The sequence below is a fragment of the Cylas formicarius genome, unplaced genomic scaffold (assembly GCF_029955315.1).
Source record: "Cylas formicarius isolate icCylForm1 unplaced genomic scaffold, icCylForm1.1 PGA_scaffold_9__14_contigs__length_23061073, whole genome shotgun sequence".
Lineage (NCBI taxonomy): Eukaryota > Metazoa > Arthropoda > Insecta > Coleoptera > Brentidae > Cylas > Cylas formicarius.
The window spans coordinates 17,111,422-17,138,458 of record NW_026844365.1 but is presented as its reverse complement, the minus strand read 5'-3'; the positions used below and the strand labels follow the sequence as shown (position 1 = coordinate 17,138,458).

Here is a 27,037-nt window from a genome sequence, read left to right as displayed (position 1 = left end):
TTATTCTTATTTCTGGAGGAAAAAGAAGAGAAATGTGTGATTTTTATACCGCGGATGACCGAATGAAGAGGAGACGACAGTTCCCTATATGACAAAAATGAGTCCATAATAATGTAGTATATTAATGTACTGGGTGAATATTGCTTTAATTTTTTCCAGCACATCCTTACTACTAAGGTCTCAGTTGTAATTTATGTGTTCCATTCACTATAACTTATTACTTTCTCAGATAATAAATTAAAATTTCCAATAACCTGTTAAAAATGAAAAATACGGTGTCCATATTAACAAACATTTTTAAAAAAATTAAAGCAAAACAAATTTCCAGCTGCGTCCTTTAAGGGCGTCCCACTGAGCTCTGAGTGACTAACGGACGCCGCTGGAAATAGTTTTAAATTGCAACTCCCTTAATTTATGTGTTCAATTCACTATAATTTATTTTCTCCCGCAAAAAATGCATCATTTGCAAGTTTTCAAGCTGCCTCTATACTTCCCGATCAAGAATAAGTATCAAGGGAGATCCTACTTATAATTAAATATAATAGGAATACTCCGAAAAGTTCCATTTACCTGTGCATTATTCACCTAAAGTCGGTCCGCAAAGTGACAATCCACACGCAATACCTCTCGCTCAAACTATATCGATTCGAATTAGGAAAATTCGTTTAAAATTACTGTCGAACAGAACGCGAGTAAAAAAAAAATGGTGCGCTTCGCGTTTCAGCGCTGAAATCGACTTCTAAATTAATTCTTCCCGTCCATTTTCTTCGTCTTTCGGGCGATGTTCTTTCGGAATTGGGTAAATTCGGCGTGCCAGCAATTTTTTAAATGGAATGGCAAATTGATATCGAAGTGTGCCCGCATTGGAAAGAAAGATGTCGTACTATTGCTTTTTTTATGTGTAGAGAAATAAAATACTAAATTCCGTCCAGTGTGTCCAAGTGCTCTTAAAAAAGGACAAATTTTACTCTAAAGGGAGATTTTTAAGATTTTTATTACCTAAAAATTTCTCTGTATACTTAAAATCGAAGCGTAGAATTGAAACAGGGAAAATATGTGCCCAAATTTCTTAACATCATTTCCATCATGATTCTATTATTTTGATAGTCAACTGACCAAAAACTTAGCACACACACACACACACGCACGCACGCACCCACACACACACACACACACAAGCGATTTTGTTTCTTCCGCGATTATTGCGATTTTTGGGTAGATATTAATTTAGTAGTAAAAACAAATTTCTGTCATTCACGACCAATCGAATAAATTTGTCCTATTTTTTAATAGAAATTGCATTTTGACATTTTAGGGAAAAATGCTCACTAATTCCCTCAAAATCAAGAATAATGTCCCAGTTCTGCTCAATTGCAGTGTCGGTCATAGAGGTGTAGGTAAACTTTTTTTATCACTATTGATCACTATTGCTCTCATAAGAAATTTGTACAAAAAACAAAGTAAATGCAATATCAGTCAAAATTAGAAAAAAAAACGTATGCATAAGTTTTGAATTCTCTGTACCATAAGCAATATCAACTTAATTACAATATGAAGGAACCAAAGGCTCACATAGTTTTTTTTTCATAGAAACTTTCTCAGGTTACTGTAAAACTATTTACAAATGTCCATGATCCTCCTTTAGCTCCGCCCCCCCCCCCCCTCAAACAATATAACAGGTACATAGTAGAATGCTAACTACTTTCAATTAAGCTCTGAAGAAGCCAACGAGATGATTGGCGAAACGTCAGCAAGTTCGATTCACTAACAACCGATGCAGGAGAAATCCAGAAGATTTGCAAATAAGACTCACGTAGTTATTTTTTTAATGACTGGCTAAGTATATCCTTAATTTCTTAATAAATGTTTAATAATAATATTAATAATAATAATAATTTTATTTTCAGTGCAGACAAATGTTCTAACAAGTACAGAACAAATGTATAGACACTCTACAAAAAATATTTATATGATCACATGAACTAAAGGTTATGTAAAAAAACTGTTAAAAGTGAATAAAATAAAAGCTGTTAAAGAGTTACATTTTATTTCATCAGGAAGGCGATAAAAGACTTGTAACCCCAGTATAGGTACAGGGTCATGTAGACGAAATTTTTATATTTGGCAAACGGCTTTGCTTTGCTATCTGGTGTTAAAAGAATGAATGTATATCGATTGTATACACCAACCCCAAGTATTATTCCGTATCGTAGACGAGATTCAATATATTTGTAATAATTGTGTCTCCGTCAGTACAGTGTGCAAATTCGTCAGCATGTTCGAGTTCAACCGAGAAATCAAGAACTCGCAGTGATTTTTGTAGTTAAGATTCTGATCGATCATAATACCTAAAAATTTAATACTCTCAGAATAGAAATAGAATCTTAAAAACGTTGTCTTATCGGGATTCAAAATCAAACTATTATTGTTAAACCAGTTATTGGCTTATTCAGCAATAAAAGATCTGAAATGACATTGGAAGTGTCATCAGCATGTAACGTCAATGATGAATTTGTTGCAATGGTTTCTCTATCATTGATATAGAGTGTAAGTAGGACAGGACCTAATACCGATCCCTTTGGAACACCTATATCAATATAAAGTACATACGAATTAATCTGACAACAAAAGTTATCTTTGTCACAGCGTTTTTAATTGCTGGAGAAACTGTCCCGTACAAAACGATAAGTTCACTGCTAAGTTCTTCCGCGATTATTGCGATTTTTGGGTAGATATTAATTTAGTAGTAAAAACAAATTTCTGTCATTCACGACCAATCGAATAAATTTGTCCTATTTTTTAATAGAAATTGCATTTTGACATTTTAGGGAAAAATGCTCACTAATGCCCTCAAAATCAAGAATAATGTCCCAGTTCCACCTAATTTTAGTGGTAAAGCTTTTTTATCACTTTGAATACTATTGTAAATACTATACTCATTATTGACCACTTACCATCTTACTTGATATATTGCCTTGAGAGCAGAAGAAAATATTTTATTTCGTTGATTATTTTGGAGAAAACAAATATATTTAATTTCAAGGGAATTAGACAAAGGAACTGTTATATACAAATTAAACATAATGTCACACAAACATAGTCCAAGGACTTGTAAGCTATTGTGGAATATTGAATACTTAATCGACTGGACTGTCGACCACTTAATTATTTTACTTATTATTTTCTGTGTAATATATGTCATGTATAATGTTTAATAAAAAATTAGTGTATCCTAATTCTATGTAGATGATCCCTAATTTTTGTTCAGAGTTAAAAACAATACAGCGAATTCTAAAAGACTGTTCACCGAATTATAAGCAATCACCAGTGAATTAGGATCTTTAAATGAATTGGTGATTCCCTAAACAAATCCCAAGTTTCGATATGAGTTGCTATAAACTTGATATATGGTAAGTAAAAGGCTGAGTCGATTGCCATATAACTGAAGGAACTTCTACGTATCTTGGACAGTATTTCTGGATAACATGTACAACTTGATTGATGGAAATCAACTTTATTTATAAAAAAAAGGTAATGGTGATCTTTAAATTTTAAATACTTATACTATACCTACAGTAAGATGAAATATAACTGTAAAACCGACTAGAATAATTTTTAAAAAATTCCGCGTTGGTCCGAAAATGTTAAAACCTTCCAAAAAAATTTTTTTTAGGCCCATATATGTATATATATATATATATATATATATATATATATATATATATATATATATATATATATATATATATATACGATTTTTTAACCAACCTTGCAACTATTCCGATTTTCGAGAGTGTCGAATTTTATATGCTCTGTAGAGGGTGCTCAGAATTGGAGTGTTTTAATAGCAAACTCCTCTTTCTGAACCGCATGGCGATATTTTCACTACCAACCAACAATTTTCGGCCCTTTTGAAAATTTTAGGTTAGGATAAAAACATTATTAAGGCATTTGTTTAAGACAAAGGCGTATTCAGATTTTTTCTACAATTTTGCGTTTTCACATAAATGAATACAACTTTCTTATTTTATATAGCAATCATATTTAGCTACAGCCATTAAAAATGTGTCTAGCCATTTTCAGATTTGTTGAAGTCTGTGATGAAAAAAGGTGAAAATATAGGTCATTTTTTGTTTATGTAATTTTATGTAATTGTAGGCCGTGCATAATATTGTCAAAAAGACGTCACATAGAAATCTTTAAATGAGATAAGGCTAATTTAAAATAACTTACGTGAAAAACAAGACACCTAAGAAGCATTTAATATTTAGATGCAATTTTGAATACCTAATTTAATTATTTTTCATTATTTGGTAAAAACAATGTAGTTATTTTAACCTAATAAACAAACGCAATAAATATTTGAATACGAAATATTAAAATTTAACCCTTTACATCAATTACATTGAAATATTTTAACGTAAATGTTCAAATTGGGCTATCCGTCTTCAAGACACTGAAGGCACCTTTTTCCTATTGACTTCACTAACTCTATAGGATTGATGCAAGCAAACTCTTCTAAAGTGGTTTCCTCTAACTCTGCTTTGGTTTCGAGAAAAAAATCTATCCAATCCAACATTCTCCAAACTCTTCATTTAAAAGTTCACTTACAATCCGTGCGTTGTGAGTGGGGCTACCATCTTGTTGATAATAAATAATCCTTATAAGCATTAATAGCAAGTCTTTCAAAAATAGAACTACACATGTTCGGAAAATATTTAATAACCATCTGCTTTCAAATTTTCATTAAAAAAATAAGATCCCACAAATTTCTACCCATACATTGAATCCAAAGCCACCTTGCCGATTTTGATACACTACAGCATCAGCATGGGGATTTTTTGTGCTCCAGCTTTAAGAATTGTATTTGTTGAATATTCCGGAACAGTCAATCCTCGCTTCATCACATTTACTTAAGTGATTTTGATTTTGCCTTTGCTTTTTGAAACTTCCATAATTGGTGAAATTATTTTTTCCGAAATATTCGCTTGTCTGGTTGGTGCCACTCAAGATATGTATGTGTTATGTTTGACAAAATATAACACTATCGTATTATGCTTTTCATAATTTTGATACGTTTTAAATTGCTAAATGAAATAAAAGCTTTAGTTTGGCCACTAAAATTATGTGTGACACACAAAATTCAATAAAGAATGAAAGTTATGTCCTCACATTCCGACTTTTTGCATCGCTGATTTATCAAATGTATATGAATTAAAAGGACATTTTTTAAGATCATAGCCAACTATGATTGCCATAGAAACAAATAAAAATTGCCTTAAAAAATGCTCTATTAATGTTTTTACCCGAATCCCAAATTTTCATAAATAAAAAAGTCGTGCGCAATTTTCAAAAACGCCCTATATCTCGGTTGACAGTGAAGATATCTCCATATAGTTTTAACCAAAGAGTATAAGGTAGAGGGGAAGGCTTCCATTAGTGGCAATGTTAAAACGCCTTTAGCGATTGTGTCCAATCATGGAAACGGAAAACGCGCGGGAAGTACAGTTCAATTCAATTTAAATTTTGAAAAGTAAAATACGAAAAAAAAAATGTCGACATAGTTTTACATTTTTTTCTATTAAAATATAAATAAAATTCTGTTATCCGTTACAAGCTACTGTAGTATTCTCAGTGTGACGCATTACTTTAAACTGCCATGACAGTACTTTAGTACTTAGACACAAATAATGGATGGCATTCGTAGCAGTATACGCGACCTTCCCCTCTATCTAATAATCTTTGGTTTTAACCATTAAATGTTTCTCAAGAATCGAGTGCTTGACATGTAAGTCGATTTTGCTGCAGAAATCCTCCTCTTAAAACACTCCAATTACGAGCACCCTGTACTGGTACACTCTTGCTCTAATAGATGACGGATGTGTCGTCTGATCGAACTTAAGTAAAGGTTTAAAATACCTTAATCCACACTATGAACGATTTACGTCACACGAATCAAAAACTAATAGAGTTCCAATGACATTGTAATACTGATGCCTCAGTATACTGTTGCCCATGTTGATGCTCTAGCAATTAAATCAAAAGGCAGCAGATGGGTTGGTTGCGTCCGAATGGAATTGCAAGTAGGTACCCTGTACAAACGTATTCATTTCCCATACAGCTTTGGGAGCATGCTTCTTTGAATAGATCCGACAGTTCAATCGAACTGAAATTGGAATCCGATTCAAAAACGAAGCTCTGATGTTTAAAACAGCTAAAACTAATATGCATCGTTTGTTTGGAATTAAATTAAAATTATTACGAAATGAAGGTTGTTGCTAGAAAGAAAACTCTAGCTTTACGACTTGGAAATCGCCATCATTAATATAAAAAAATGCAAGAGAATGCGATTTATAAGACTTGCTCGATTATCAATAACCGTTTTAATACCAATCGAGAAGATTTGTAAATAGTACTGCAAATGCAAAACGATGCTCCGAAATATTTTCTGCCTTTAGTGATATAAAAGGGTCCGATATTGGATGTCAGTTTCATTAAATAATCCCTTTGGGTTTAAATATAACTACTATGTGACGAAGAAATTGTTTTACGTAGTAGACGAAACTTTAGTTTAGCAAGATAATTTCATTATTAAAGGCGTTATCAAGAACAAACCACTGATTACTATTAGTGTCTGTCTTCATGTTTTAGGTTTACATATATTTTTTCATTTTAAAATTTTGGTTACTATTGTTACTTAATGTAACAATAATTTTAAAAAGACGTACTCGCGTTATTCCTCTATAAATGAATCTTAGTACAATTTTTCTGATTTAGTAGAACTAATTAATTAATTTGCGTTAATAGGTTAACTTAGGTTAATTTTTTGTTAGTGGCATTTCAATAAATCATTGATCATTCGCAATTTGAAAATAACACTGGAGCTTAATTAATCCTTTAATAAGTATCCTTTAGCAAGTATCTAATAAAACATAATGTTCTTTTAATTTTTATATTTCTAAAATTTAATTTAATTTATTTAGCTGCTTTTTTGCAATTTTATATATCATACACCGTCGGCAGGAAATACTTACAGAAAACAAATAGAAATACATGTTGGATGGGATTGATTTTAATTAATATTTCCTAAAATTTGGAAATAAAATTATATTGTCAAAAAAAACTGATAATTGCGTTAGAAAATGAAATAATATATAAATTTATTACAATTCATTATATAGTGTATAATAACCTAAAAAAGATTATTTTTTTATGTAAAGGGTTAAGTGTTGAACATATATCTTCCGAATGTCATACATATAGCGTCTTCTAGAGATCTGCCAAAATGTTTGAAGCATGTACAGTATGTTTTTTTTATTTGTCTAATATGTATGCGTTTTTCCTCTTTGGTGATTAAATTTTTGGTGAAAATGTGGGTGAAAAAATAAGCGGTTGGCAATTAGGTGATACGTGCAAGATGGAAGAGCTTTATAAATATAGACCTATTTTTTTACTAATCTTTCAGATTGAAAATTTGTTCGCCAGTTATCCCCAAACTCCATATCGTCACTTAATTTTAAAATTCCATTTTTTCTTTTCTGTTTTTTTTCTTATGAATATGATTTAGTAGGTACGATGTTTCATATGGTTTTAGTTTTATCAATGGTAATAATAATTAAACCTGATTCATGGTTTTATTTATTTATTTATTTATTTATTTAATGACGGACGGGGAACATATAGATAAATAATTTAAACTAATACTATTGGCCATCAGTATAAGCCAATAAAATCAAATGAGATGAATGAAATGACATGAAATAAAATGAATCTGGTTAAGCTGACGCAAGAACTGCTCCTCAATGCTAAAAAAGTCCATATATACTGATTAGCAAGAGCTAAAGCGAGTGATATAAAAGTGATCGCCTCCATATTTTGTAGGGTGACAAGAAATATGATTTTCCTGGATACTAAAAGAACACAGGAAAACAGGGAGCTATATAATTAATATGAATGAACGAAAATCATAAAAAAATTGTTTTAATTAATTCGCAAAGACTGCACAGACTGGAGTTTTCGATCTCCATACCATTGCTGGTGCAGCAGAAAGCATAAGAACGCAAATATTTATAGGGTTTTAGGGCATCGAGAACTAGAGGAAATTAAAAAGAAAAAGTCCAGTGTGCGAACCTTAAGAGACATCTGATTTATTTTATTAGACAGCAAGTTGTGGACAAGTACAATTTGAGTTTTATCTTTAAGATAACTCCTGAAAAGGGCAAAAATTTGCTTACAGTGCTTACAATTTCTGGTTATTTTCAACCTCGCGTCAGCAGGCGAAGGGAAAATTATGTCAATGTCAATTAAAATTGAATTCAAACCAACGCACATAGTCTCTCGCATTTCCCGGAATACAAAAACTCATTTGTCGTCTTACCCAATTTGTGTCCTCCACAAAAGGGACCGTTGCTCCGTTTCACTCAATTACCAGGGACCTCGCGACCATTTCTCCACAGTTTCCACGACGCGGATCGGAAACTTTTCGAAACAATGGGCCTCGGCGTCGACCACAACCACCGTCGACTGCTCCGGATTTCCTCTGTAACCCGGACTCATAAAGAGCGCCGTGACGATGTAGAGTCGTGTGGGGCGTCGATACGAACCGTCGCGACGCCGTCGTAACAAGAGACGCCCCCGATTGCCAGAGCTGTCTAGTGGGAGATTTCGTTGGACGGGAGTAGGTCCAGGATCGAGGCGTAAGCATGCGCGCAACAAGTTCCATTAGTTGCTTTTAAACGAAGATGTATGTCGAGTTTTTTTTTCACGAACTTGTGGGAGTGGAATTAGCATTTTGTGTGTATGCAAATGGGTTTGGAATAATTAATCGGCCCACTCGCTCCCTGCGACTTGGTTCGGGGATTTTTAAACGGGCCGATGGAAAAAATTAAAGCTCACCAGGAATTTCGGCTTCCATAGCAACAAGCAAAGGGACAAACTGACTTACCATACGTTTTTTTAAAACCGCCTCAAAAGTGACCTCAGATATTTTAATATGTTATTAGCTCGGGTTTAAAGAGAACAATAAATTAATTTTCTAAAATTTCTAAAAAAAAAGAATTGGAAAAATCTTTGCCAAATAATGGAAATGGCCTCAAGTAATCGTCGGGAGGCTCTGTAGTCCTTTTACATACCTAATGAAGTTTTATTACTGTACACCTGTCTGAAACAGACTGTAATACTAAAATAGATAAATAAAAAAAAACCGTACACGATCAAAATTGTCAAAATCAAACCAAAAATCTTCATTTGTTCAAATTCTCGCAAGTGACCTTCAATCAAGTAAGGGATGTTTTTGATAAATTAAAAAGTAAAAATAGTCAAAAATACTGCAGCATATCTCGCTCTTACTCGTTTGATAAATGCCCTAATCAAGGAGGGAGTGGACCCAAATATTCTTTTTCTTTTCTCATACATAAAGGTGGGCAAGTTACTGCAAACAACTTTAGACCTATTTCTATGGTACCTTGTACATCAAAAAATCATTGAAAATTGAAAATTAACAAACATTTTGCGAATGTTAATCTTTACTTTGTCAGCAATACGGATTCATGGACACGGACAAGCAGGAGGCAACTTACGAGTGCAAAATTCTGTGATATTACTAAAGGGCTTTTCTGTGTGGACCACTCGACTCTATTAAAAAAATTAAAATATTATAATTTTTGACATCTTGGTTGGTTCATTTCTAGCTAGAAGGGGACATTGTTTATGACAATAAAACCTCGAGTACATTAGCAATGAGAAATGGCTTTAAATGGTTGGCTGGCGTTGTTTGCGGACGACACTACTTTCTTAACAAATTTAAAAAATCTGACTGAAGCACTTGCTTGCCTGCTTGCTTGCTTGCTAAAAAAATCTCAAAAAATATTTTGTAATACAAAAGAGTACTGTAGATTGCAACATATCATTGGCAGCATATCATGCATATCATTCATTCCCATTTGCTTTATGGGCTGCCTGTGCAGCAAGAGTTTTTGGCCTACAACGTAAGGTCAGTGAAGCTCTAAAGAAGCCAACATAATGATTTGTGAAACGTTAGCAAGTTCGACTCAGCAAGAACCAACGCAAGAGGAATCCAGAAGTTTTGTAAAAAGTATAGCAGTAGCCTGTGGAAGTTTCTTTGAAAAATTAACGTAGGGTAATTAGAATAATAATCACAAACCTCAAATACAGAGAGGATGTTAGATCTAAATTTTCAGACAGACAGACAGACAGGCTAACTAACCAAAACAATTCCCAATAAACAGGTTCAAAAACGTGGTCAAGGACTTTTTAATAATACAATTCTTTTGCAGTTTGGAAGAGTTTATCTTTTTTCAAGATATCAATAACTATATCTATATCTCCCCGCTTTCAGTGATAAGTTTCTGTGATAATCTTCGTTATACAGTAATGTACAGTAATGTATTTCCAGATGTCCACCGATCGCTTTATGCTTTTGTATTATGCTTTTTTTATATCGTATATTCTCAATATTATGTTGTAAAATTGTTATTCCATTTTGTATTTCATTGTCGTGACTGATTGTATACATTTTCTATGTTTGTAACATGCTAATAAATGAAATGAAATAAAAAAAAGTAAATCATTGGCACATATTTTTAAAAATTATATTTTGGTAAACTTAACATGTTATATTTATATTAATTTTATGAAAATAATTAAATAATTAAAATTACTTTTCAAAATATTAGTGATTAATCGGAAGATGTTTTTACGGGCTGCAGGATCTTGCAGTCAATAAATCCAGGTTTCTGAAGGCCAGACTCTTCAACCCATAAAAACGTCTTTCGATAAAAAGTAATGATTGGTTATTGAGCCTTGTTTCTCGATCTATTAGACATCGAGTTAATCATCATTGTTAGAGTAGAATAATTAAATAATTATTGGGGTAGATGGATCTACAGATGGAAGCATAATAAACTCCTTGACATTAAGATAATTTTCAGAATTAAATCTTCCCTTCAATCGCCAACATCCACCAAGCACATGGTCACTTATTCAACCCCGTTGACATATTTAACGCCCTTCAAATTCTGTTCCGACTGATCGACACGCCCGAATTTGTCCGTTATAACTACTAAACACTACCCTGCTCCAATATTCAGCGTAGCGATATATGAAATTTAATGTAAAAGTTTACCGCGACTGCTGCCTTCCTTCTTCTGACAATTTAATTTTTTTCGATGTAACGTGATGTTTTACTTCTACTGGCGGTAGGTGGAGAGCCAGCAAATTATGTAATATTTATAGCTTTCCGCGAAATTTCAAAGGATTCAATACACCATTCTTTTCAAGACCTGCACCCGACGCTCTTATTTCTGCATAAAAATGTGCTAGGGCACAAAAAACAAGAAAAATCATCATTGTTGTGGACAAAATCAACAAAAATCCCGTAGAATATAAAACAGAGAAATCAAAAGTTTCAATTAAAATCGATAAATTCGTAGTAGAAGTACCACTTTCTTATGACAAAAGCTTTCTTGAATATTCGCAGTAAACTTTATTTTAGATAATTCTACCATGTTTTTTTAGGATAATAAGTTTCCAATTTATTTTTTTTATGAATGTTGAAATACCTTGCCACAGAGCATTTTGGTTAGTAAAATGTAATAGAACAGTAGAAATATCCAATAAAATACTATATACCTATAAATTTTTATTTATTTTGTTTTAGTAAATTTGTCAGCAAACTTACTCCATTAAATAGTTTATTAAAGTAGGTACAAGGTATATTTGTTTAATTTTAAAAAATCAATATTTTAAACTACGGACATAAAAAAATTACTATTGCGCACCATCAATCAGAATCATTTTTTTGCTGTTGCCTTTACGTTGTGATAATTTCCATTTAATATAAACTTGTTAGTTAACAAAATTGAAAACTATCGAATTACTGAATTTTGTACAATATATTTTTATTTGATTAGGGACACTGTCGTCCATTCCAGTCGGATGCAGGATTCCAGTCGGAGTTCAACAAGCGAACGGATGATATCCCGGAATATAGTGTCATCACATTTTTCCATCCGTGAATCAATACGTGAGAATATATATATATATATATATATATATATATATATATATATATATATATATATATATATATATATATATATATATATATATATATATATATATATATATATATATATATATATATATATATATATATATATATATATATATATAAAGATGGACACACATTCATACATATCTAACATTAAGGAGCATAGTAATAAATTTACAAAGATGTAATAATTAAAGTCAAGGAAACATCCCTGTGCACCGAGTAAAGTCTCAGACCCTTAGACAATAAAAATGTGAAAACCTTTATTTGCATATTTACCTACAAAATAAAATTGGACAAAAATTAAAGAATGGAAATAATAAAGAGAAAAGTATTATTTTGACTCCAGATGAATTCCTCGGTTATTTTCTTCGCATACTTATTAAAATCAATATTTTAAAAAGTTAATAAATGCAATGGGAGGATTTTTTCAAAATTCTGGTGTTAATTTAATTTTTTTATTTTTAATAATTTTTACTCTTTTCGAGCCCCAAAATGAGGACTACCTGATGATACATTATATTCATTCTAAAAATAATATACATGGTCAGTAAAATAATTTGGATTAACCATTTAAAACGAATTTGAATAATTGAATTCCTAAAATGCAGGAAAATATTTGAAAAACGTCATATTTTGAATCAGTGTCTTCATAAATTCGAGAGAGTCTTTATATAAAGGCGTAAATTAAAAACGAGTTAAAACTCAGGGGGGAAAATGAAAAAAATCTTACCGTTTACTTGTAGTTTATGCCGTATGTCATTTTAAACGTTAGAAACAATGAATGTTAAAGATATATGCATAGAGTACCGATAGCCATGCACAACAACTTCAAAAATTTTACTTTTCACAAAAAAGTAAAATATTGAGAGATGATAGGAGTGGGGAATAAACTAAGCTTAAGTTAAACTTAACGATAAGTCGTTTTTATTAGACTGATTTTTCATAAATTTGTTTGGAGATAGACAGGACTTCTGTCCCAAAAAACAAACTTTGTCAAATATTATATTGTAGAAGTGATTTTTTTTTGTAGTATTTCCAATTTTCAAATCAGATTTGCAAAAAACATATATCGCCTAACTAGGGCCGACGCCCATAAATTTTGACTTAAAAACAACTTTTTCATTTTATTAAAGAAAAATTCATGTGTAATGTGGGTTGCCTTCCAAGAAAATGATTGATAAACCTTTCGTGGCCGTGTTGTCTTTATTGTTTGGCCCATGCACCATGGAATAAATTTAATTCCTTTCCTAACCCATTTTTAACCATTGTCCAATTTCTCATACAATTTAAATCAGCTGTGTGGATCAAACTATTGCCTTCTTTTTTGACAAACAACAGACCAATGCCAGGTGCAGGGTTCCAGTTCTTTTTATGAGGTAATTTTTAATTTTTTCCATTTGTTTTTTAAATTAAAATATTATGCCAAAAGCAATACTACATTCATCTACAACAATTTTCATCTGTAAAAGGTAATAATTCTATAGAGTGTTGGTCCGATAGTCGATATGTATTAGACATTTTTTTTAATGTTTTTTAGGTAGATATTTTCCGTAGAAAAAACATGCGTTTTGTTAACGGAACCGTAGGCAGTAGCACCGTCAAATTACTACAATAAAAAAGTGAAGACAGTCTTTTATGTTTGTCCTGTACAGAGATTGTTTAATTTTATGTTACCATGTCACACCAGGAGAATTTTTTTACAAAACTAGAATCTAACGATAAGCAGGTTGTGAAAGATATTATACAGAGCATCAGGGATCAGTTTTCTAAAGGTAAATCTTTATAACTCCATTTTTATTCAGTTACTAATTGTTTTTGTTCAACAGTTTCGGAACCATGGCTTTTAAATGGGTTATACGAATACTACCTAAGCACAAATTCAGTCCGTTCAATAGAAATTCTGATATATTTAAAGGAACCACATTATCAGTATTTATTTGACAGGTAATTTTGTTGTACCTTGTTTCTTTGTTCAGTATTGATTTTTTCAGAACTCTTGTTTTTCTCATTTATAACAAAAATTTTGTACCTTATTGCATTATACCCTGTGACAAATTAGTGAAATGTTTTGTTTGTTAATAATTGAAGCATTTACATTTTTTAAATGAAGTAATTTTGCTTATACCTTCAATGTTATATTGAATTGAGAATATGGTTTTCTTCATTTGTAGTAGAGAGCAGAGAATATAATTTGATTCACAAATATATTTTATTATTATTAGGCTAATCTAGAGGCTTAGCCTAAGCTTAAAGAACATTAACAAAAAAATTGACTTTCAGATTATATGAATCATTAAAAAGTAGTAAAGTGGAACTGAAAGTACAAGCTCTTACCTTATTAGGACATATAGCTAGGAGTCAGCCATCTTGGCTATACAAACTGCCAGAACATGTACTTTTTAAGGAGTTGTTAAGGTTACTACATGTAAGTTGGCTTTACATAATGATGTTGCAAAAAGAAAAAAAATGCTATTTTAGAATGAAGTGGAACTTCTTCCACTGATAAGTGCCCTATTGCTTTTAATTGTTCTTTTGCCTATGTTTCCTTCAGCAATGGGTGGGTATTTGGAAGATATTTTCAATATATTCCGGTAAGTCAGGTTGAATAAAAGTGATGTAATCAAAAAGCTAATATTTGATGTCTTTTAGTCGTTTGGCAGCATGGAACTCAATTCCCGGTACATTAGTTGAAGATCAAATGATACACCTGCAGGTTTCACTCTATGCTTTGTTCTTGCGACTTTATGGAATGTATCCATGTAACTTTTTGACGTATTTAAGAATACATTTCAAGGACAAAAATAGAGCGGTTTTCGAACACACCATAAAGGTAAGGTGAATTATTTTTCCTGTTTGACTGAGTACTACTGCTATATTTTGGGGGAGCAAGCTTCATATTGAACTCAACATGATCCATTTTATCAGCACGCCAATAGGTTTATCTGAATAATTTTTTCCAAAAATGTTTTTATTACTCTCTTTTTAAACTTTTTTTTGTTAGTATTTTTTGATCCCTTTTTTTTATAATAGAATAGCAAGAAAATAAGATTCAACATAACTTGCATCGAATAGATAATATTATTATAACCCAAAATATTAGTATTTTTATTTACATTCACTGTACAATAATTTATTAGATTTTTCATTAACTACAATATAATTTTCCATATTTTGCTTTTCCGCACTTCACAGTTTTATTTATTTTTAATATAATTTCTTTATATTTCATAATAATAAAAAATTTGGTTTAGTTTTTCAGTCAGTGTGTATGGTTCCATTCTCCAGCCTGTTTTCTTTATATTTTCTATTTTAGCCAATGTTGGATACTGTAAAAATGCACCCATCTTTAGTCACTACCTCAAAAGAAAACGAGACGACCACTGAAAGGTATTTGGCATTTGAACTAATAAACACAGTCTTTGTTTTAAGTTGTATTTTTCTATTTATTATACTTGAATGAGCTATTCACAATCTTATGGTATTAGGTAAAACGAATACACAATACAAGTTTTATTTTAAGAGTCAGTATCAGCAGTCTAAATTATTGCCAAAAACATTTTTTGTATTGTCCATTGGGGAGTTTTTCAAATATCCAGAGAAAATACTTTTGTCTGTTTCTCATGGTACTTTATCAATTTTAAATGCAGCATGTCTATTTAGAATGTGATTTTGTTGTTATCTGCATAACTGTTAGGTTTTGTCAGGTCTACTTTCGCTATAAAGTCACTGAGATGCAAGGCCAAACCTACTAACTAAGCAATTATTCAAAAGATTGTGAATAGACTACTTCTCATCATGCATCTGCATGCAACTTAAGAAATATTTTATTACCCAGGTGGAGAAGAATGGGAGTGCATGATGTTATCATCGAATGTGAGCGCTTTAGTTTAGACATGACCGACAGATGTCCCCATGATAGCTGTCAAAATACGACAGGTTTTCGATCAAGATCTGGAACCGCCAACTCGACCATAGGTAAAATTATCCACAATGTGTTCCAGCACATTATCTTATGTTATGTTGCAGAATCTGCGTATCACATGCAGTCACTTAAGACACTGGCAAGTCTGCAAATGCTCAATAATGAAGTGGACTTTTTTACCCCCAGCAACATCTTCCACCTTCATACCCCTCCCATTACAGAAGCATCAGCTGCCATCCCCCTTCACATACAGGTGATTGATTACACCCATTAGTTAATTATGAACTGATAGAAAGTGATTTCTTTTATAGGGCGCCTCAACGAGTTCTAATTACCAGGAAGGGACGTCTCCCCCTGAGGCGGCAATTGAAGCTACTCCAGAAACCACTCCAGTTCGGGTAAGAGAGGGGTCGTTATTTTTTATTTATTCGGTGCTTCATGTGTGTTAGGGGCCCGTTTTTGCAGCCGCTAGTGTTTAGTTATTTGTGCCTTTATAGGTATGTGTAGTTGTTGGCACGTACAGGGTGTCCGCTTTTCCACAATTTAACTGGTTATGTCTCGGTTGTTAATAGAGTTAGAAGACTGCTGCTGTTTTCTCAATCCTGTTTAAACTTCTCAGGGAAAAATTGGAAATGTTCATTTTTTCCAAATTTTTATTTAATCGAGCATCAGCAGTTTTCCATCAGCTATTTCTGCGAAATTTAAAATCCTTAGGTTAGTTCTTCACCACCTGAAATCAAGATTCTTGTACCATGTCCGGAAATTTTGGCACCACTTTGTAACAGTTTTCTAATATAGCATCAAGCAAAAGTAACTTATTTGAATTTTACGCGTATATGACAGTAATTGGTGTGACATAGTGATAGTAGATTTCACTATTCTAATACAAATTTCATGTGCTGCGAATTGTAGTAATTATCCGTTTCCTTGAAAGAACTTGTAAAATTGGACACCCTGCACGTGCAAGTTGCGTCCATTGCGTTCACGCACTTGCGCTTTTTAGGATTTCCGTTCGACTCCGTCATCGCTCATCCATCATCATCCCCTAACGCCAAAATCTAACGCGGCTCGCGCATTGACCGGCTTCCGTAGCGGCTCGATCAGTCTGAGCATGGTGTCGCCTACGCACTCCCAACCATCCTCGCCTATGCGCAAAGAGCCATCGCCATTTACTTACCCGACAGTGGAAGGGGACGTATCGCGGGTGCCGGGCGCTAACATATCACCATCGGCTTTCGTTAAATCGGGGGCGGGCTCTTTTTCTAATCAGAAGATGGTCAAGCTGATCCAGGAAAGGCTACAGGTAACGCAGGGCTTCGCTGACTTCGTCGATATAGTTAAATGTACTCTCACCAGGTTTTAACTGGTAGGATATCTTGACTAAATTCCTTAGATTCCAGCACAATTCCATGGGCATAGGATAGATAAACAGCCAGAAGGATAACTCTCAGTTTTACATGAAACTTTGTCTCACTTAAAAAAAAGATTTTAAGCTTTGATCAAAGGTCAGTGATTGTTCATATATTAAATCGGAATATCCATGTTTCACCCTCTACTCTGAAAAGTCCCTAGCAATTCTTTTTATTTAATTGACAGATGTTCCTATGGGTCGTATAATCCTGGAGGCAATAAAGCCCAAATTTAAATTTTCAATTCAAAAAGTTGAATGAAATCTTTGCCATAATTTACTTATTTTAGAACAATAAAAATTAATGCGTATCTGCGTTGTCTGAATAAATGGAGTCGATATCTGTGAAACTTCACGGATTTTCGGGAGTCAGCCTTCTGGTTGATCGTCTATTGATTAAAATGTGATTATTTGATATTAATGTTATAAATATCGATTTGGAGTTACATAATTTCTTTTATTCCCCTTATATTTGTTTTAATTTTATGATAATTGTAAAAGATGAATGAAATGAACATCTAAACAGATTAAGTTTGAAGTAAACTTGCAAGGATTGTTATCGTGGCACTTTACATTTCTACAAATTTATTTCTTTAAAAACACACAGGCTAAGAACAAGTATCAACAAATACAATATACACCTATATCAATATCTGTTAATTCAGCAAGCTTTTTGATGTGCCATTTGTTAATTTTGGGTCGTATCTAGCAGTTGAAAATTTTCATTTCATAAAATTCTGGGTATAAAATAGCTATAGTCCAACGAAAAGTTTTATTTTAAAGAATAACAGTTATATTTATAAATCTTTTAACTCGATTTTACTGAGTAATTAGGTGTTTAGGTGAGTTTAATAAAATTATTAAGTGGGTAAATTGGCATTTTTGTGACCATTTTAAAAACATCATAAAGAAGTGCCTAAGTTTGCTACTTAATAATATATTTGAGTTACGGCTGTTATTGTCAAACGACGCTGATTGTTTTGGTTCTACGATTTATAAATAATTATTTATAAGGTATGTAGTTTGTTTTTTTGTTTTATTTTTTTACATCAATAAATATATCTAAAACAAAACTTTATGATAGGGCACCTTATACACCGTTTGGCTTAGAATTTTCAGTAGAATTTCAAAATTAATTAATACATACGATGTTTAAAAAAACATGATTTAATGTTTGGCCACAAAAGTTATACTTTTACTGTATTCAAAATAAATCACAAAAATGCATTTTGACAATACTATTCATTAAGATTTCTCCCAAGAGGCCACTGAACTTCACAATATTAATTTAGTTAAAGTAAAATTAACCGTTTATCATTATCATTAAAAATTTTAACAGCTTTGTTATGTATTTTTTATTTTAACACACTATATCTGGGAATTTTTTTATCTGGGTTTATATGATTTTTTTTTGTCAGATCTCCAGTGGAGCGTTGTCGCATATTTCTTGATACATTCTGCATAGAGTGTGCCATCTAAAAAAATAATTAAATATAAATAATTGAAAAATGTGTAATGGTCAAATCTGAAAAACTTTTGTGAAGCGTTTTTGTGTTATGGGTGACATGTCGCCAAAGTTACAAAATTCCAAAAATAGTCCATCGCTCACAGTGGCATTGTAAGATTTAATTAATGTTAATTATATTGAGTTAGAGGCAATTTATTGATGAGTCCCCAAAAGAGTAATTATTGGGTAATAACGAGAGTCTCATTTTCGCTCTTAAATCTAAGAGCGTTTGACATTTTCGTAGGCGTTAGATACGCAGGTGGAGCATCCCAAGTCGAAGCCGCCCCCGACTAGTCCATTACGGATAGTCAATCCGGACGGTTCCAATCGGCAGCCCGTTAGTTTCCAGCGGAACGAATCTCCAGTGAGTCAAGAGGACGAGGAAGTGTCGACGATCGTTAGAGAAGGTGCAGCGCGGAAGCAGTCGCTCAGACCCTGCGATAGCGTGCTGCCAGAGTTCGATGATCGTGAGTTCTAAACTTCCAAGCGAGATTTATAACTTTTGCAGTTTAGTTTTGTCCTTTGGTCCGGAATAAGCCCCTTAGCGTAAATTTTAAATTTGTGGAAAATAATAAATCCTTTCTCAATGACCTGCTGAAGTCTACCTATTTATTGTTATTCGTGGAGAAAAAATATTTCTGTTAAAATGAAGTTATAAATCTGACGTCCCAAAAAAAAAGCTTTCTAAATGTTAGCCGGTGGGAATTGTTAAACTATAGTTATAAAGTTATAACCATTCAGATTGATATACTTTATTTCTTCAACAACGAAAATAATTTAAATTTGTAAATACCCAGAATAAACTTTTCGCTATTAGATTAGTGCAATATAATAATAATAATAATCTTTATTGTCTAACAGATTAACATCCATTTAGAAGACAATTTCATCTTGAGAACTATAACTATAATAAGTAGTCAACTATATTCAGTCCAGCAAAGTAATAGTGGAACATACAATCCATTATAATATTTCAAATTTCATGTGGAAAACTGTGAACGACTAAGGCAAAAAACGTCAATGTCATTACAGAAGTCACTAAATAATTTCATCAACTGATACAGAATACCTATAGACAAAAAATTGGTTCTTGGAGTTACTAGGTGAAATATAGGTGATGCCCTTATAGTCCTTAAAGGAACATGAGAAGTCAGCTGGCTCAGCAGCAGCTGGCAATCCACTAATGAATTGCAAAGTTTATATAAAAACGGAAATGAAAAGTACCTCCTACGATTCAACAGTGAGGGGCCTTAAACATTGGTAATAAATCACTCTGTGGCTGTCCCCTAGCCTCTTACATAAAAGTGAAGAAATTTCAGAAACTTCTCTGTACGTTTCCAATTTGAGTGATGTACTTGCCAAATATTGGTTGCCACAATGTTGAACTAGCGTACATAACTATAGTATAACAGTTATAAATATGTTTCCTTGTAAAATCTCTAGAGTTTCTCACTATGAATCCCAGCATTGCTATCCTGGGGAACGCCGCTACTAGCCATGAGCCTAAGCGATGAGTGACCGCGGAGCTCCACATACTGTATTCTGTTATGCAGAGATGTATGCTATAAGATCATCACAAAATCCAAGCATCCTCAATTTAGAGAGCAGTACAATGTGATTCACCCCGGTCAAAGGCTTTTAAAAAGTCTTATTGTTATACTGCTGGAAATTCCACTTACATGCTTCGTATTCGAGTATTGAAGAATTTAATATTAGCTAATGTAGGGTGTTATTACAATGACTTCTTATAATTTAATGTATAAATCTCAAACAAACCAGTTTAACATTTGATCGTGATTTTCTTGACCACTCCAGCTATGAAAACTTTCAGTTCATGATTTTAGGTTAGTTTTGAAATTTACTACCAGTGTCATTGATAAATAAACTGGTTGTTTCATATTTTTATTTATTGTGTTTAGCAAAATTGACATGAAATATAGGACAAATTTTTGATGTTATCATTAGGCAACGTTGGATTGATTAATAGGCATTGCCATTGTGGGATAATGTTACAAGAAAATAGCCTTTTTTATCCGATTTAGACCAAAGCAAATTATCGGTTTGGTACCAGCGTGGGATTCACCTTCACTTATTAGATTATATGGTGTCATGTATTTTGACAAAATTCAAATTGAATACAGTTATTTTGACCACAGAATTCAAAAATGTTATAATATGCAAATATAGCTTTGACACATTTAGCGCTTTCGAGACAACCTGTATAATATGCCACTAACTATAAAAAGTAACCATATAGCCGTATAGTGTGCATAATTCATATTTTTAATTTTTTAAAAATATTTCATTATTTTAAAAACTGACTTAAATAGATCCTTAACAAGATACAACATAGGGCTTTCTTGTGGTGGCACAATAAATGTCCTGATAGCCAGTTTCTTCTTTGTTGGCCAACTTCAAATTGGCGCTCGACAATTGTCGAGCAAACTGCAGAATTTATAAATCCAACTTCATGCTCGAAGCACTGCGCAGAACGACTTCTTTTCAAACAGTGCCCGAACTCGACCAGGACAACCAGGAACAGGGCTCGCCGTGCGCGGCCGGCGGCCTGCACATGCCCAATTCAAAATCGATGAACAGCTTCAAGCGTCGGATCAGACGGTTTCGATATCACAGCCAGTGTAATCCAGATCTGGATCGAATTGAAATATCGAGCAGTAGCAGTCCTGGTAATGGTGAGTAGTTTGTCGTTGGTGGGTGGATCCACCTATTCGCAAGGTTTGGATTTAGGAAAATGGAAAAAACATCCTCTTAGCAATTCTACACTTTGTTAGGCAAGCTACCCTTATACAACTTTACAGGAGACAGTAATAAAACAAATAAAACCATAGAGAGTTCTGTTGTTAAAAAGTGAAGTTCTTAATTTGTTTTATTCTCACGGCGATAATTTTTTTATTGATATCTTCAGAAGATTATAGGGACAAAATCATACAACTTTTCAATCAAACGTTTTTAGCCAGCCTTTTTAATAAACTCTGTACGTGAGTGTCAACATATAAATGTGCAGTCTTACCTTATCTGTAGCTACTGCTAACTTGGCTGCACAATGGATTAAAATCTGTATGCGCATGCCAATCAAAGTTCCTCATATAACTTAACGTTATAACGTTGCAACTCACACTGTTATGTTCTATTTACGTATCACAGTCATATTTCTTAAAATGTTTCTTCTTTTTTTGTGCATGGAACTAACTGAAAATCTAAAGGCATCCTACCTATATTTAATATATATTTTAGGATCCACATGCCTTTTGGGTAATATATAATTTTTGGCAATTGAACTTTGATAGAAAACTATTTACAAATCTTCCTTCCTACGTCGCTTGTTAATAATTCAAACTTGCTGATGTTTTGCCAATCACCCTGTTGGCTTCTTCAGTGCTAATCGAAAAGCTCATATACTACTCTGTCCCTGATTATATATTGTTTGAGTGGGGCGGGGCAAAATTAGGGGAATGTTGTCGTTGTTGTTTGGTTACTTATAAATTTCTATATCAAATCAAATCTTATTTGATAAAACTAAAATGCTATAAACAACCAAACAATCTAACCGCGACTCAGGTCTTTACCTTTCACCAATATGTGAATCAGTCATTCGAGACAATGTTCATTCGCCTCCTTTAGCTCCGCCCCCGTCAATAGTAATAGAAGACAAAGAATAGAAGATTTGCCAATAGCATTACAGTACCCTGTGGTATATTTAAACAAAAAAATAAATTTGTAGAACGTTTTTGTTGCTAGGTTTAAATTTTCCGGGAAACACGATAGTACGCAGGGCGAATTCGTGTCCTGAAATGGAGAAAAGCCAAGTCGTTCCCATCAAAGACAATAAAAAGCCGTTCTACGAGACGGACGAGGAGACTGTGTCTGCGGACCGCGTCGAAAGCACTTCAAATGCCCCGAATGGTTTAAATGTTAAGGAGCACAAAAAAGTACGGTCGCAACTCGCAATTATCCTGTTTGAAACGCATCCTGTTTCAGGAACCACCCAAGCACATGACCGTCACCACTCAAACCGATAATTTTTGGCCGATGCCGTACGAACATCTGTTCCTTAACATTTTCCCTTCATTAGAAGCATCTGAGGTGAAGCCCAGTCCTGCTCCGAGCCCCGCCCCGTTGAACACGTCTCAGGAGAAGTGTCAGCCTTCCTTGTATGAAATACTCGATAGGTACATAGAGAAGGCTTCGTCGGCAGCAGATACTAAGAATCTTAACGAGCAACTGCAGCTGCTGCATCAGCAGTTGTTGTTCGAAAGGTACCGGAGAGAGACGCACGCCTACAGAAACAGAAGACTGCTATCGGACGCCAAGAATACGAGACTTCTAGCGGAATGTAACTCGGCTCTGGCAAGTTTCCAAAGACTTGGTAGGACCTAAGCCAACAACCTAATTTATTTCCAGAAGGACCAAGTGCAGTTGAAGCAGAAAGATATCGACGATCTCAGGAAACAAATGGAGGATTATAGGGCGGACGATTTAGATGAGAGGGCAAAGTTATCAAGCACCATTCAGTATTGGGAAGATAAGGTAGGTGCTTATTCAGAGTTTTGCTCACAGATATAGAGATCCTGTTTATTGATTGTCGTAGTGAGCTTAAAAGTAAGTACTGATCTTAAAAGTAATATGTAATTCTGTTATTCTATAAATACAAAAATACAATTTGGGACCTCTCACTACAACAGAGTTTGATATAGATTGATAACTAGAGATTTAATCAGCATTTACAATAATTTATTGATATCCTTGTGATACATAACGTTTTAAAATACTTTGTAGCTAATATGTCTGAGTTGCTGAAAGTTTGACCAATGACAGACATAAATCTGAATTACCCAAGCTGCGAATGTTATGTTTTATTTCTAATTTAAGAATGTATAGGTTAACATGAGTTTTCCAGTTTACATTTTCATCTAATAGAATACCTAAATATTTTGCAAATTACTATTGCAATTAGATTGTGAATCTAAAGGTTCGGATAGTTGGTAGAGAGGTATTGGCAAATGTTAGAAACTTCCTTTCCTCATCAATATTTTACTTTTCAGATTGCAATTTCAGAATTTCAATTTTTTGACTGAATGAATATCATTTATACACGCCTTAAATAGTCGGAGGGCTAAGTACGGTCCTGTGGCGCATTTCAGTTTTGACCCTTAATTATGAAGGATTTCAGATCTTACGAGGCGAAGAATGTTGTAGTTTCAACGCACTCCTTCCTTTTCAGTTTAAAGCGCTGCAAGACGAATATATAATTACGAAGCGGTCATATAATCAATTGCAGAAAGATTTAAAGGAAACAAAAGAACAGTGCACTGCACTGGACAAAGAGAAACAAGACGCACTAGCAAGTCTCATGGACGCCATTGCCGAAGTGAATGTTAGTAAACTGGATTGTTTACGGTACATTTTGTTATAAAATGTACGTTATTATGTATTCAGGTGGCGAGAGAGCAGGCGCTCACTGGCGACAAAGTGAGAGGCGAGCTGCAAGAGGCCAACAGGGAACTGTTGCTGATGGGAGAGCTCCTGATCAAGTACAAAGAAAAACTGGACAAGTTGTCTTCAAAACGGGAAGTGGAAGAAGAGATGTGTTACGTTAAAGAAGCCTATAGAGAAGAGATTAAAGGTGGGGCCCTTGTATCGACTGAACCCGGTCGCTTCGACTGTAGTTTTGCATTTTTAGCTCTGGGTCACCAGCTGGAATCCAAGACGGCTTTAATAGAGGCGTACAAATGCAGGATCAACGAATTGGAGCACCTGATTAAAGCCAAAGATGAAATTATCTCATCAGGAAAGCGCACATTGGTTGCGGTCGTAGACGAACGGGAATCCATCATACAGGTTAGTGAGCTGCGATTTTAGTCCACAAAAATGTGATTTAGGATACCAAGCTGAATGCTGCTAGCATACTAACGCTGCACTTGCATTCCACAGCCACAGTAGTAGTAATTTGGTAGCTTGTGTATTGTCTAGTCCTGGGCTCTTCTAATCTCTAATGAATTACCGAGGCAGCAGCTGATCTCAGGTCTCCTCAACTCGTCCTTGGACGTTGCGATCTCAGTCTTAATACTCAATCAGGATCGTCGTTCCAAGTGACTTTTGGTTTCTTTTATACCACCCTTTCCTCCCCTTTGTCACGTCTAACGTATATCAGCGACTACAGTTTTAGTAAGAGGAAGAACACCTTTGCTTTGATTCTTATCAACACCCTACCTCTCGTACAATATGGAGAGTTTCTACTGAAGAGAACAAAATACTGTGCAGAATAAATTATGGTACATGGTAGCCACGTAAGAGTGATAAAGAATTCGTTGTCATCGGCAAAATTTTATTACTAAACCACACTAAACACTGTGAAAGTGATTTTTCTCTGAAATCCACCTACTAAAGGTATAAAAAAATAAGTGATTTTGAAACTTTTATTTTATTACTGAATCTTGAAAAAAGACAAATAATAAATAGTGGTGTAATAGCGATTTTAAAAAAACTTTTGATACATAACGGCGCGTTTTAATTAAAGGTTTAAGATAATGTAAGAATATTTTTCTTCTTTAACTTTTGTACTGTAATTTCTAAACAATATTAATGTAATTTTTTATTTTAAACCAAATTTTCAATTGTCTACTCCATTATACAAATTTATCAACCACACAGTATTACAAAATGAATCTCACAGGAATATTGAAAGTTGGGATCAGAAAACAACTGGCATTCCTAGATTTAAAAGTTCAAGTTTATAGTTGATTACATTTTCTTAAAAATTAAATTAAATGATTAATGACATTTAAAAACCTTTAGTTATATTTCTTAACCCTTCTGTTAAATTTAAATGACATTACAGCTTTAATATGAAAAAAATGGTAGGTTAGTAGTAATTTTCGTTCTGCAATATTTTATTATATTTTTATGAAGGAAAGCACTTGATTCTGTAGAGAATTAGAGAATTATAAGTATCACAGGTAAGATGAGTTTAAGTTTGTTTACTAAAAAAAAGAAACATTAAATCATCCCCCATCAGTTTATTTTCATAGATACATCAAAAAGTGTTAAACTTAAATTACTCAAATGAAGCTTACCGTAAAAAAACATATTTCATATATTTTTTGGTACATTAGCTAGGCGGATTTCAGAGAAAAATAACTTCAAAAGTTTAATACGGCGGATACGCCCCTTCGCCCGCTTTTGGCCGCTTCGATAAAACAACTTTTTGCATTCTTATCTAGCTTCGAAATACGTTCTGATTTCAGGTAACATGTATAGTTGTTTATTACTAAATATCTACCTCTTAGGCTATCGAAAGTAAATACGAAAGCCAGAAAAAGATCAACTACGCCCTAGAGCAACGGATCATGGAATTACTCCAAAGGCTCGACGTGGAAGGTGTGAAGAGAAACGTGCATTCGCCCGACACCAGTAGCTGCCACGAAGTGCAAGTGACGACGGCCGCAGGTCTGAGCCCTCATTCGTCACCTTTATCCGCCTCCCTAGGGTCGTCCGAAGGTAGCGTTCCGTTCCACGACAGGGAAGTTAGGAATCTGCAGGTAAGCGAACTAATTTTGTCGTCAAGCGGCGCAGCCACATCTTGTTTTATTGAGGCTTTCGTGGACCAACCGGAAGCCAGCGGTTCCCGAACCAGGATGGAAAGTTACGGGGAAGCCGCTTCGGACGATAGACAGGGAGGAGATTTGTCCGGCAAAACTGACTGATTTTTCATTGTAATATTTGTAACGTAATTTAAGAGAACAGGGGAAACGTCTTCACCATTACTTCGTAAGCAGAAAAATATGTAGAACCGCTTCTTTAATTAGCCTTTAAAAATAAACAATTAATTTTTTAAATGAAATTGCGAAAATTCTTCGTTTGATTTGTATTCTCTTTATTATAATTTTTTCTTCGTTTCGAGGCAAGCGCGAAAAAGTTAGACCATAATAAGGAACTTATGATTATATTAACAAACATCAAAGGAATTTACTATAATTGGACTGATATCTTGTTATGGCTATATATTGTTACAGAAATGATTTCAAAGCGATTTTTATTAAATGTGTTTAAAAATTACACCATCGCGTTTTAATACAATCCCACCGAAGCAACCCAAGCTTATTAAAG

At 33.6% G+C, this 27,037-nt stretch overlaps 2 protein-coding genes across 4 annotated transcripts in view; one reads left to right on the top strand and one right to left on the bottom strand.

The window, feature by feature from the left end:
- LOC132707384 (melatonin receptor type 1B-B-like) overlaps positions 1 to 8,627 on the bottom strand; it is a 121,384-nt gene extending 112,757 nt beyond the window's left edge. The window contains exon 1 of the mRNA XM_060679224.1: positions 8,378 to 8,627. The gene's annotated coding sequence lies outside the window, so the exon portion shown is untranslated. The remainder of the gene's footprint in view (positions 1 to 8,377) is intronic.
- Positions 8,628 to 13,358: 4,731 nt separating this feature from the next.
- Positions 13,359 to 26,968, top strand: LOC132707738 (hamartin). 3 transcript variants are annotated; one of them, XM_060679671.1, is made up of 21 exons: positions 13,359 to 13,449; positions 13,611 to 13,845; positions 13,900 to 14,017; positions 14,354 to 14,498; positions 14,552 to 14,664; positions 14,723 to 14,903; positions 15,387 to 15,460; positions 15,909 to 16,048; positions 16,100 to 16,248; positions 16,307 to 16,393; positions 16,999 to 17,298; positions 19,155 to 19,377; positions 21,421 to 21,603; positions 22,670 to 22,860; positions 22,910 to 23,278; positions 23,333 to 23,458; positions 24,153 to 24,305; positions 24,368 to 24,554; positions 24,612 to 24,769; positions 26,218 to 26,469; positions 26,524 to 26,968. In XM_060679671.1, exons 2-21 carry the CDS (start codon positions 13,749 to 13,751, stop codon positions 26,632 to 26,634), a joined length of 3,357 nt encoding a protein of 1,118 aa, XP_060535654.1. In that variant the 5' UTR covers positions 13,359 to 13,449; positions 13,611 to 13,748; the 3' UTR covers positions 26,635 to 26,968. The 3 variants fall into 3 exon arrangements, with proteins under 3 accessions (XP_060535654.1, XP_060535653.1, XP_060535655.1); XM_060679670.1 differs by having other exon boundaries at positions 13,387 to 13,542; XM_060679672.1 differs by lacking the exon at positions 16,999 to 17,298 and having other exon boundaries at positions 13,387 to 13,542.
- The last annotated feature ends 69 nt before the right edge of the window (positions 26,969 to 27,037 follow it).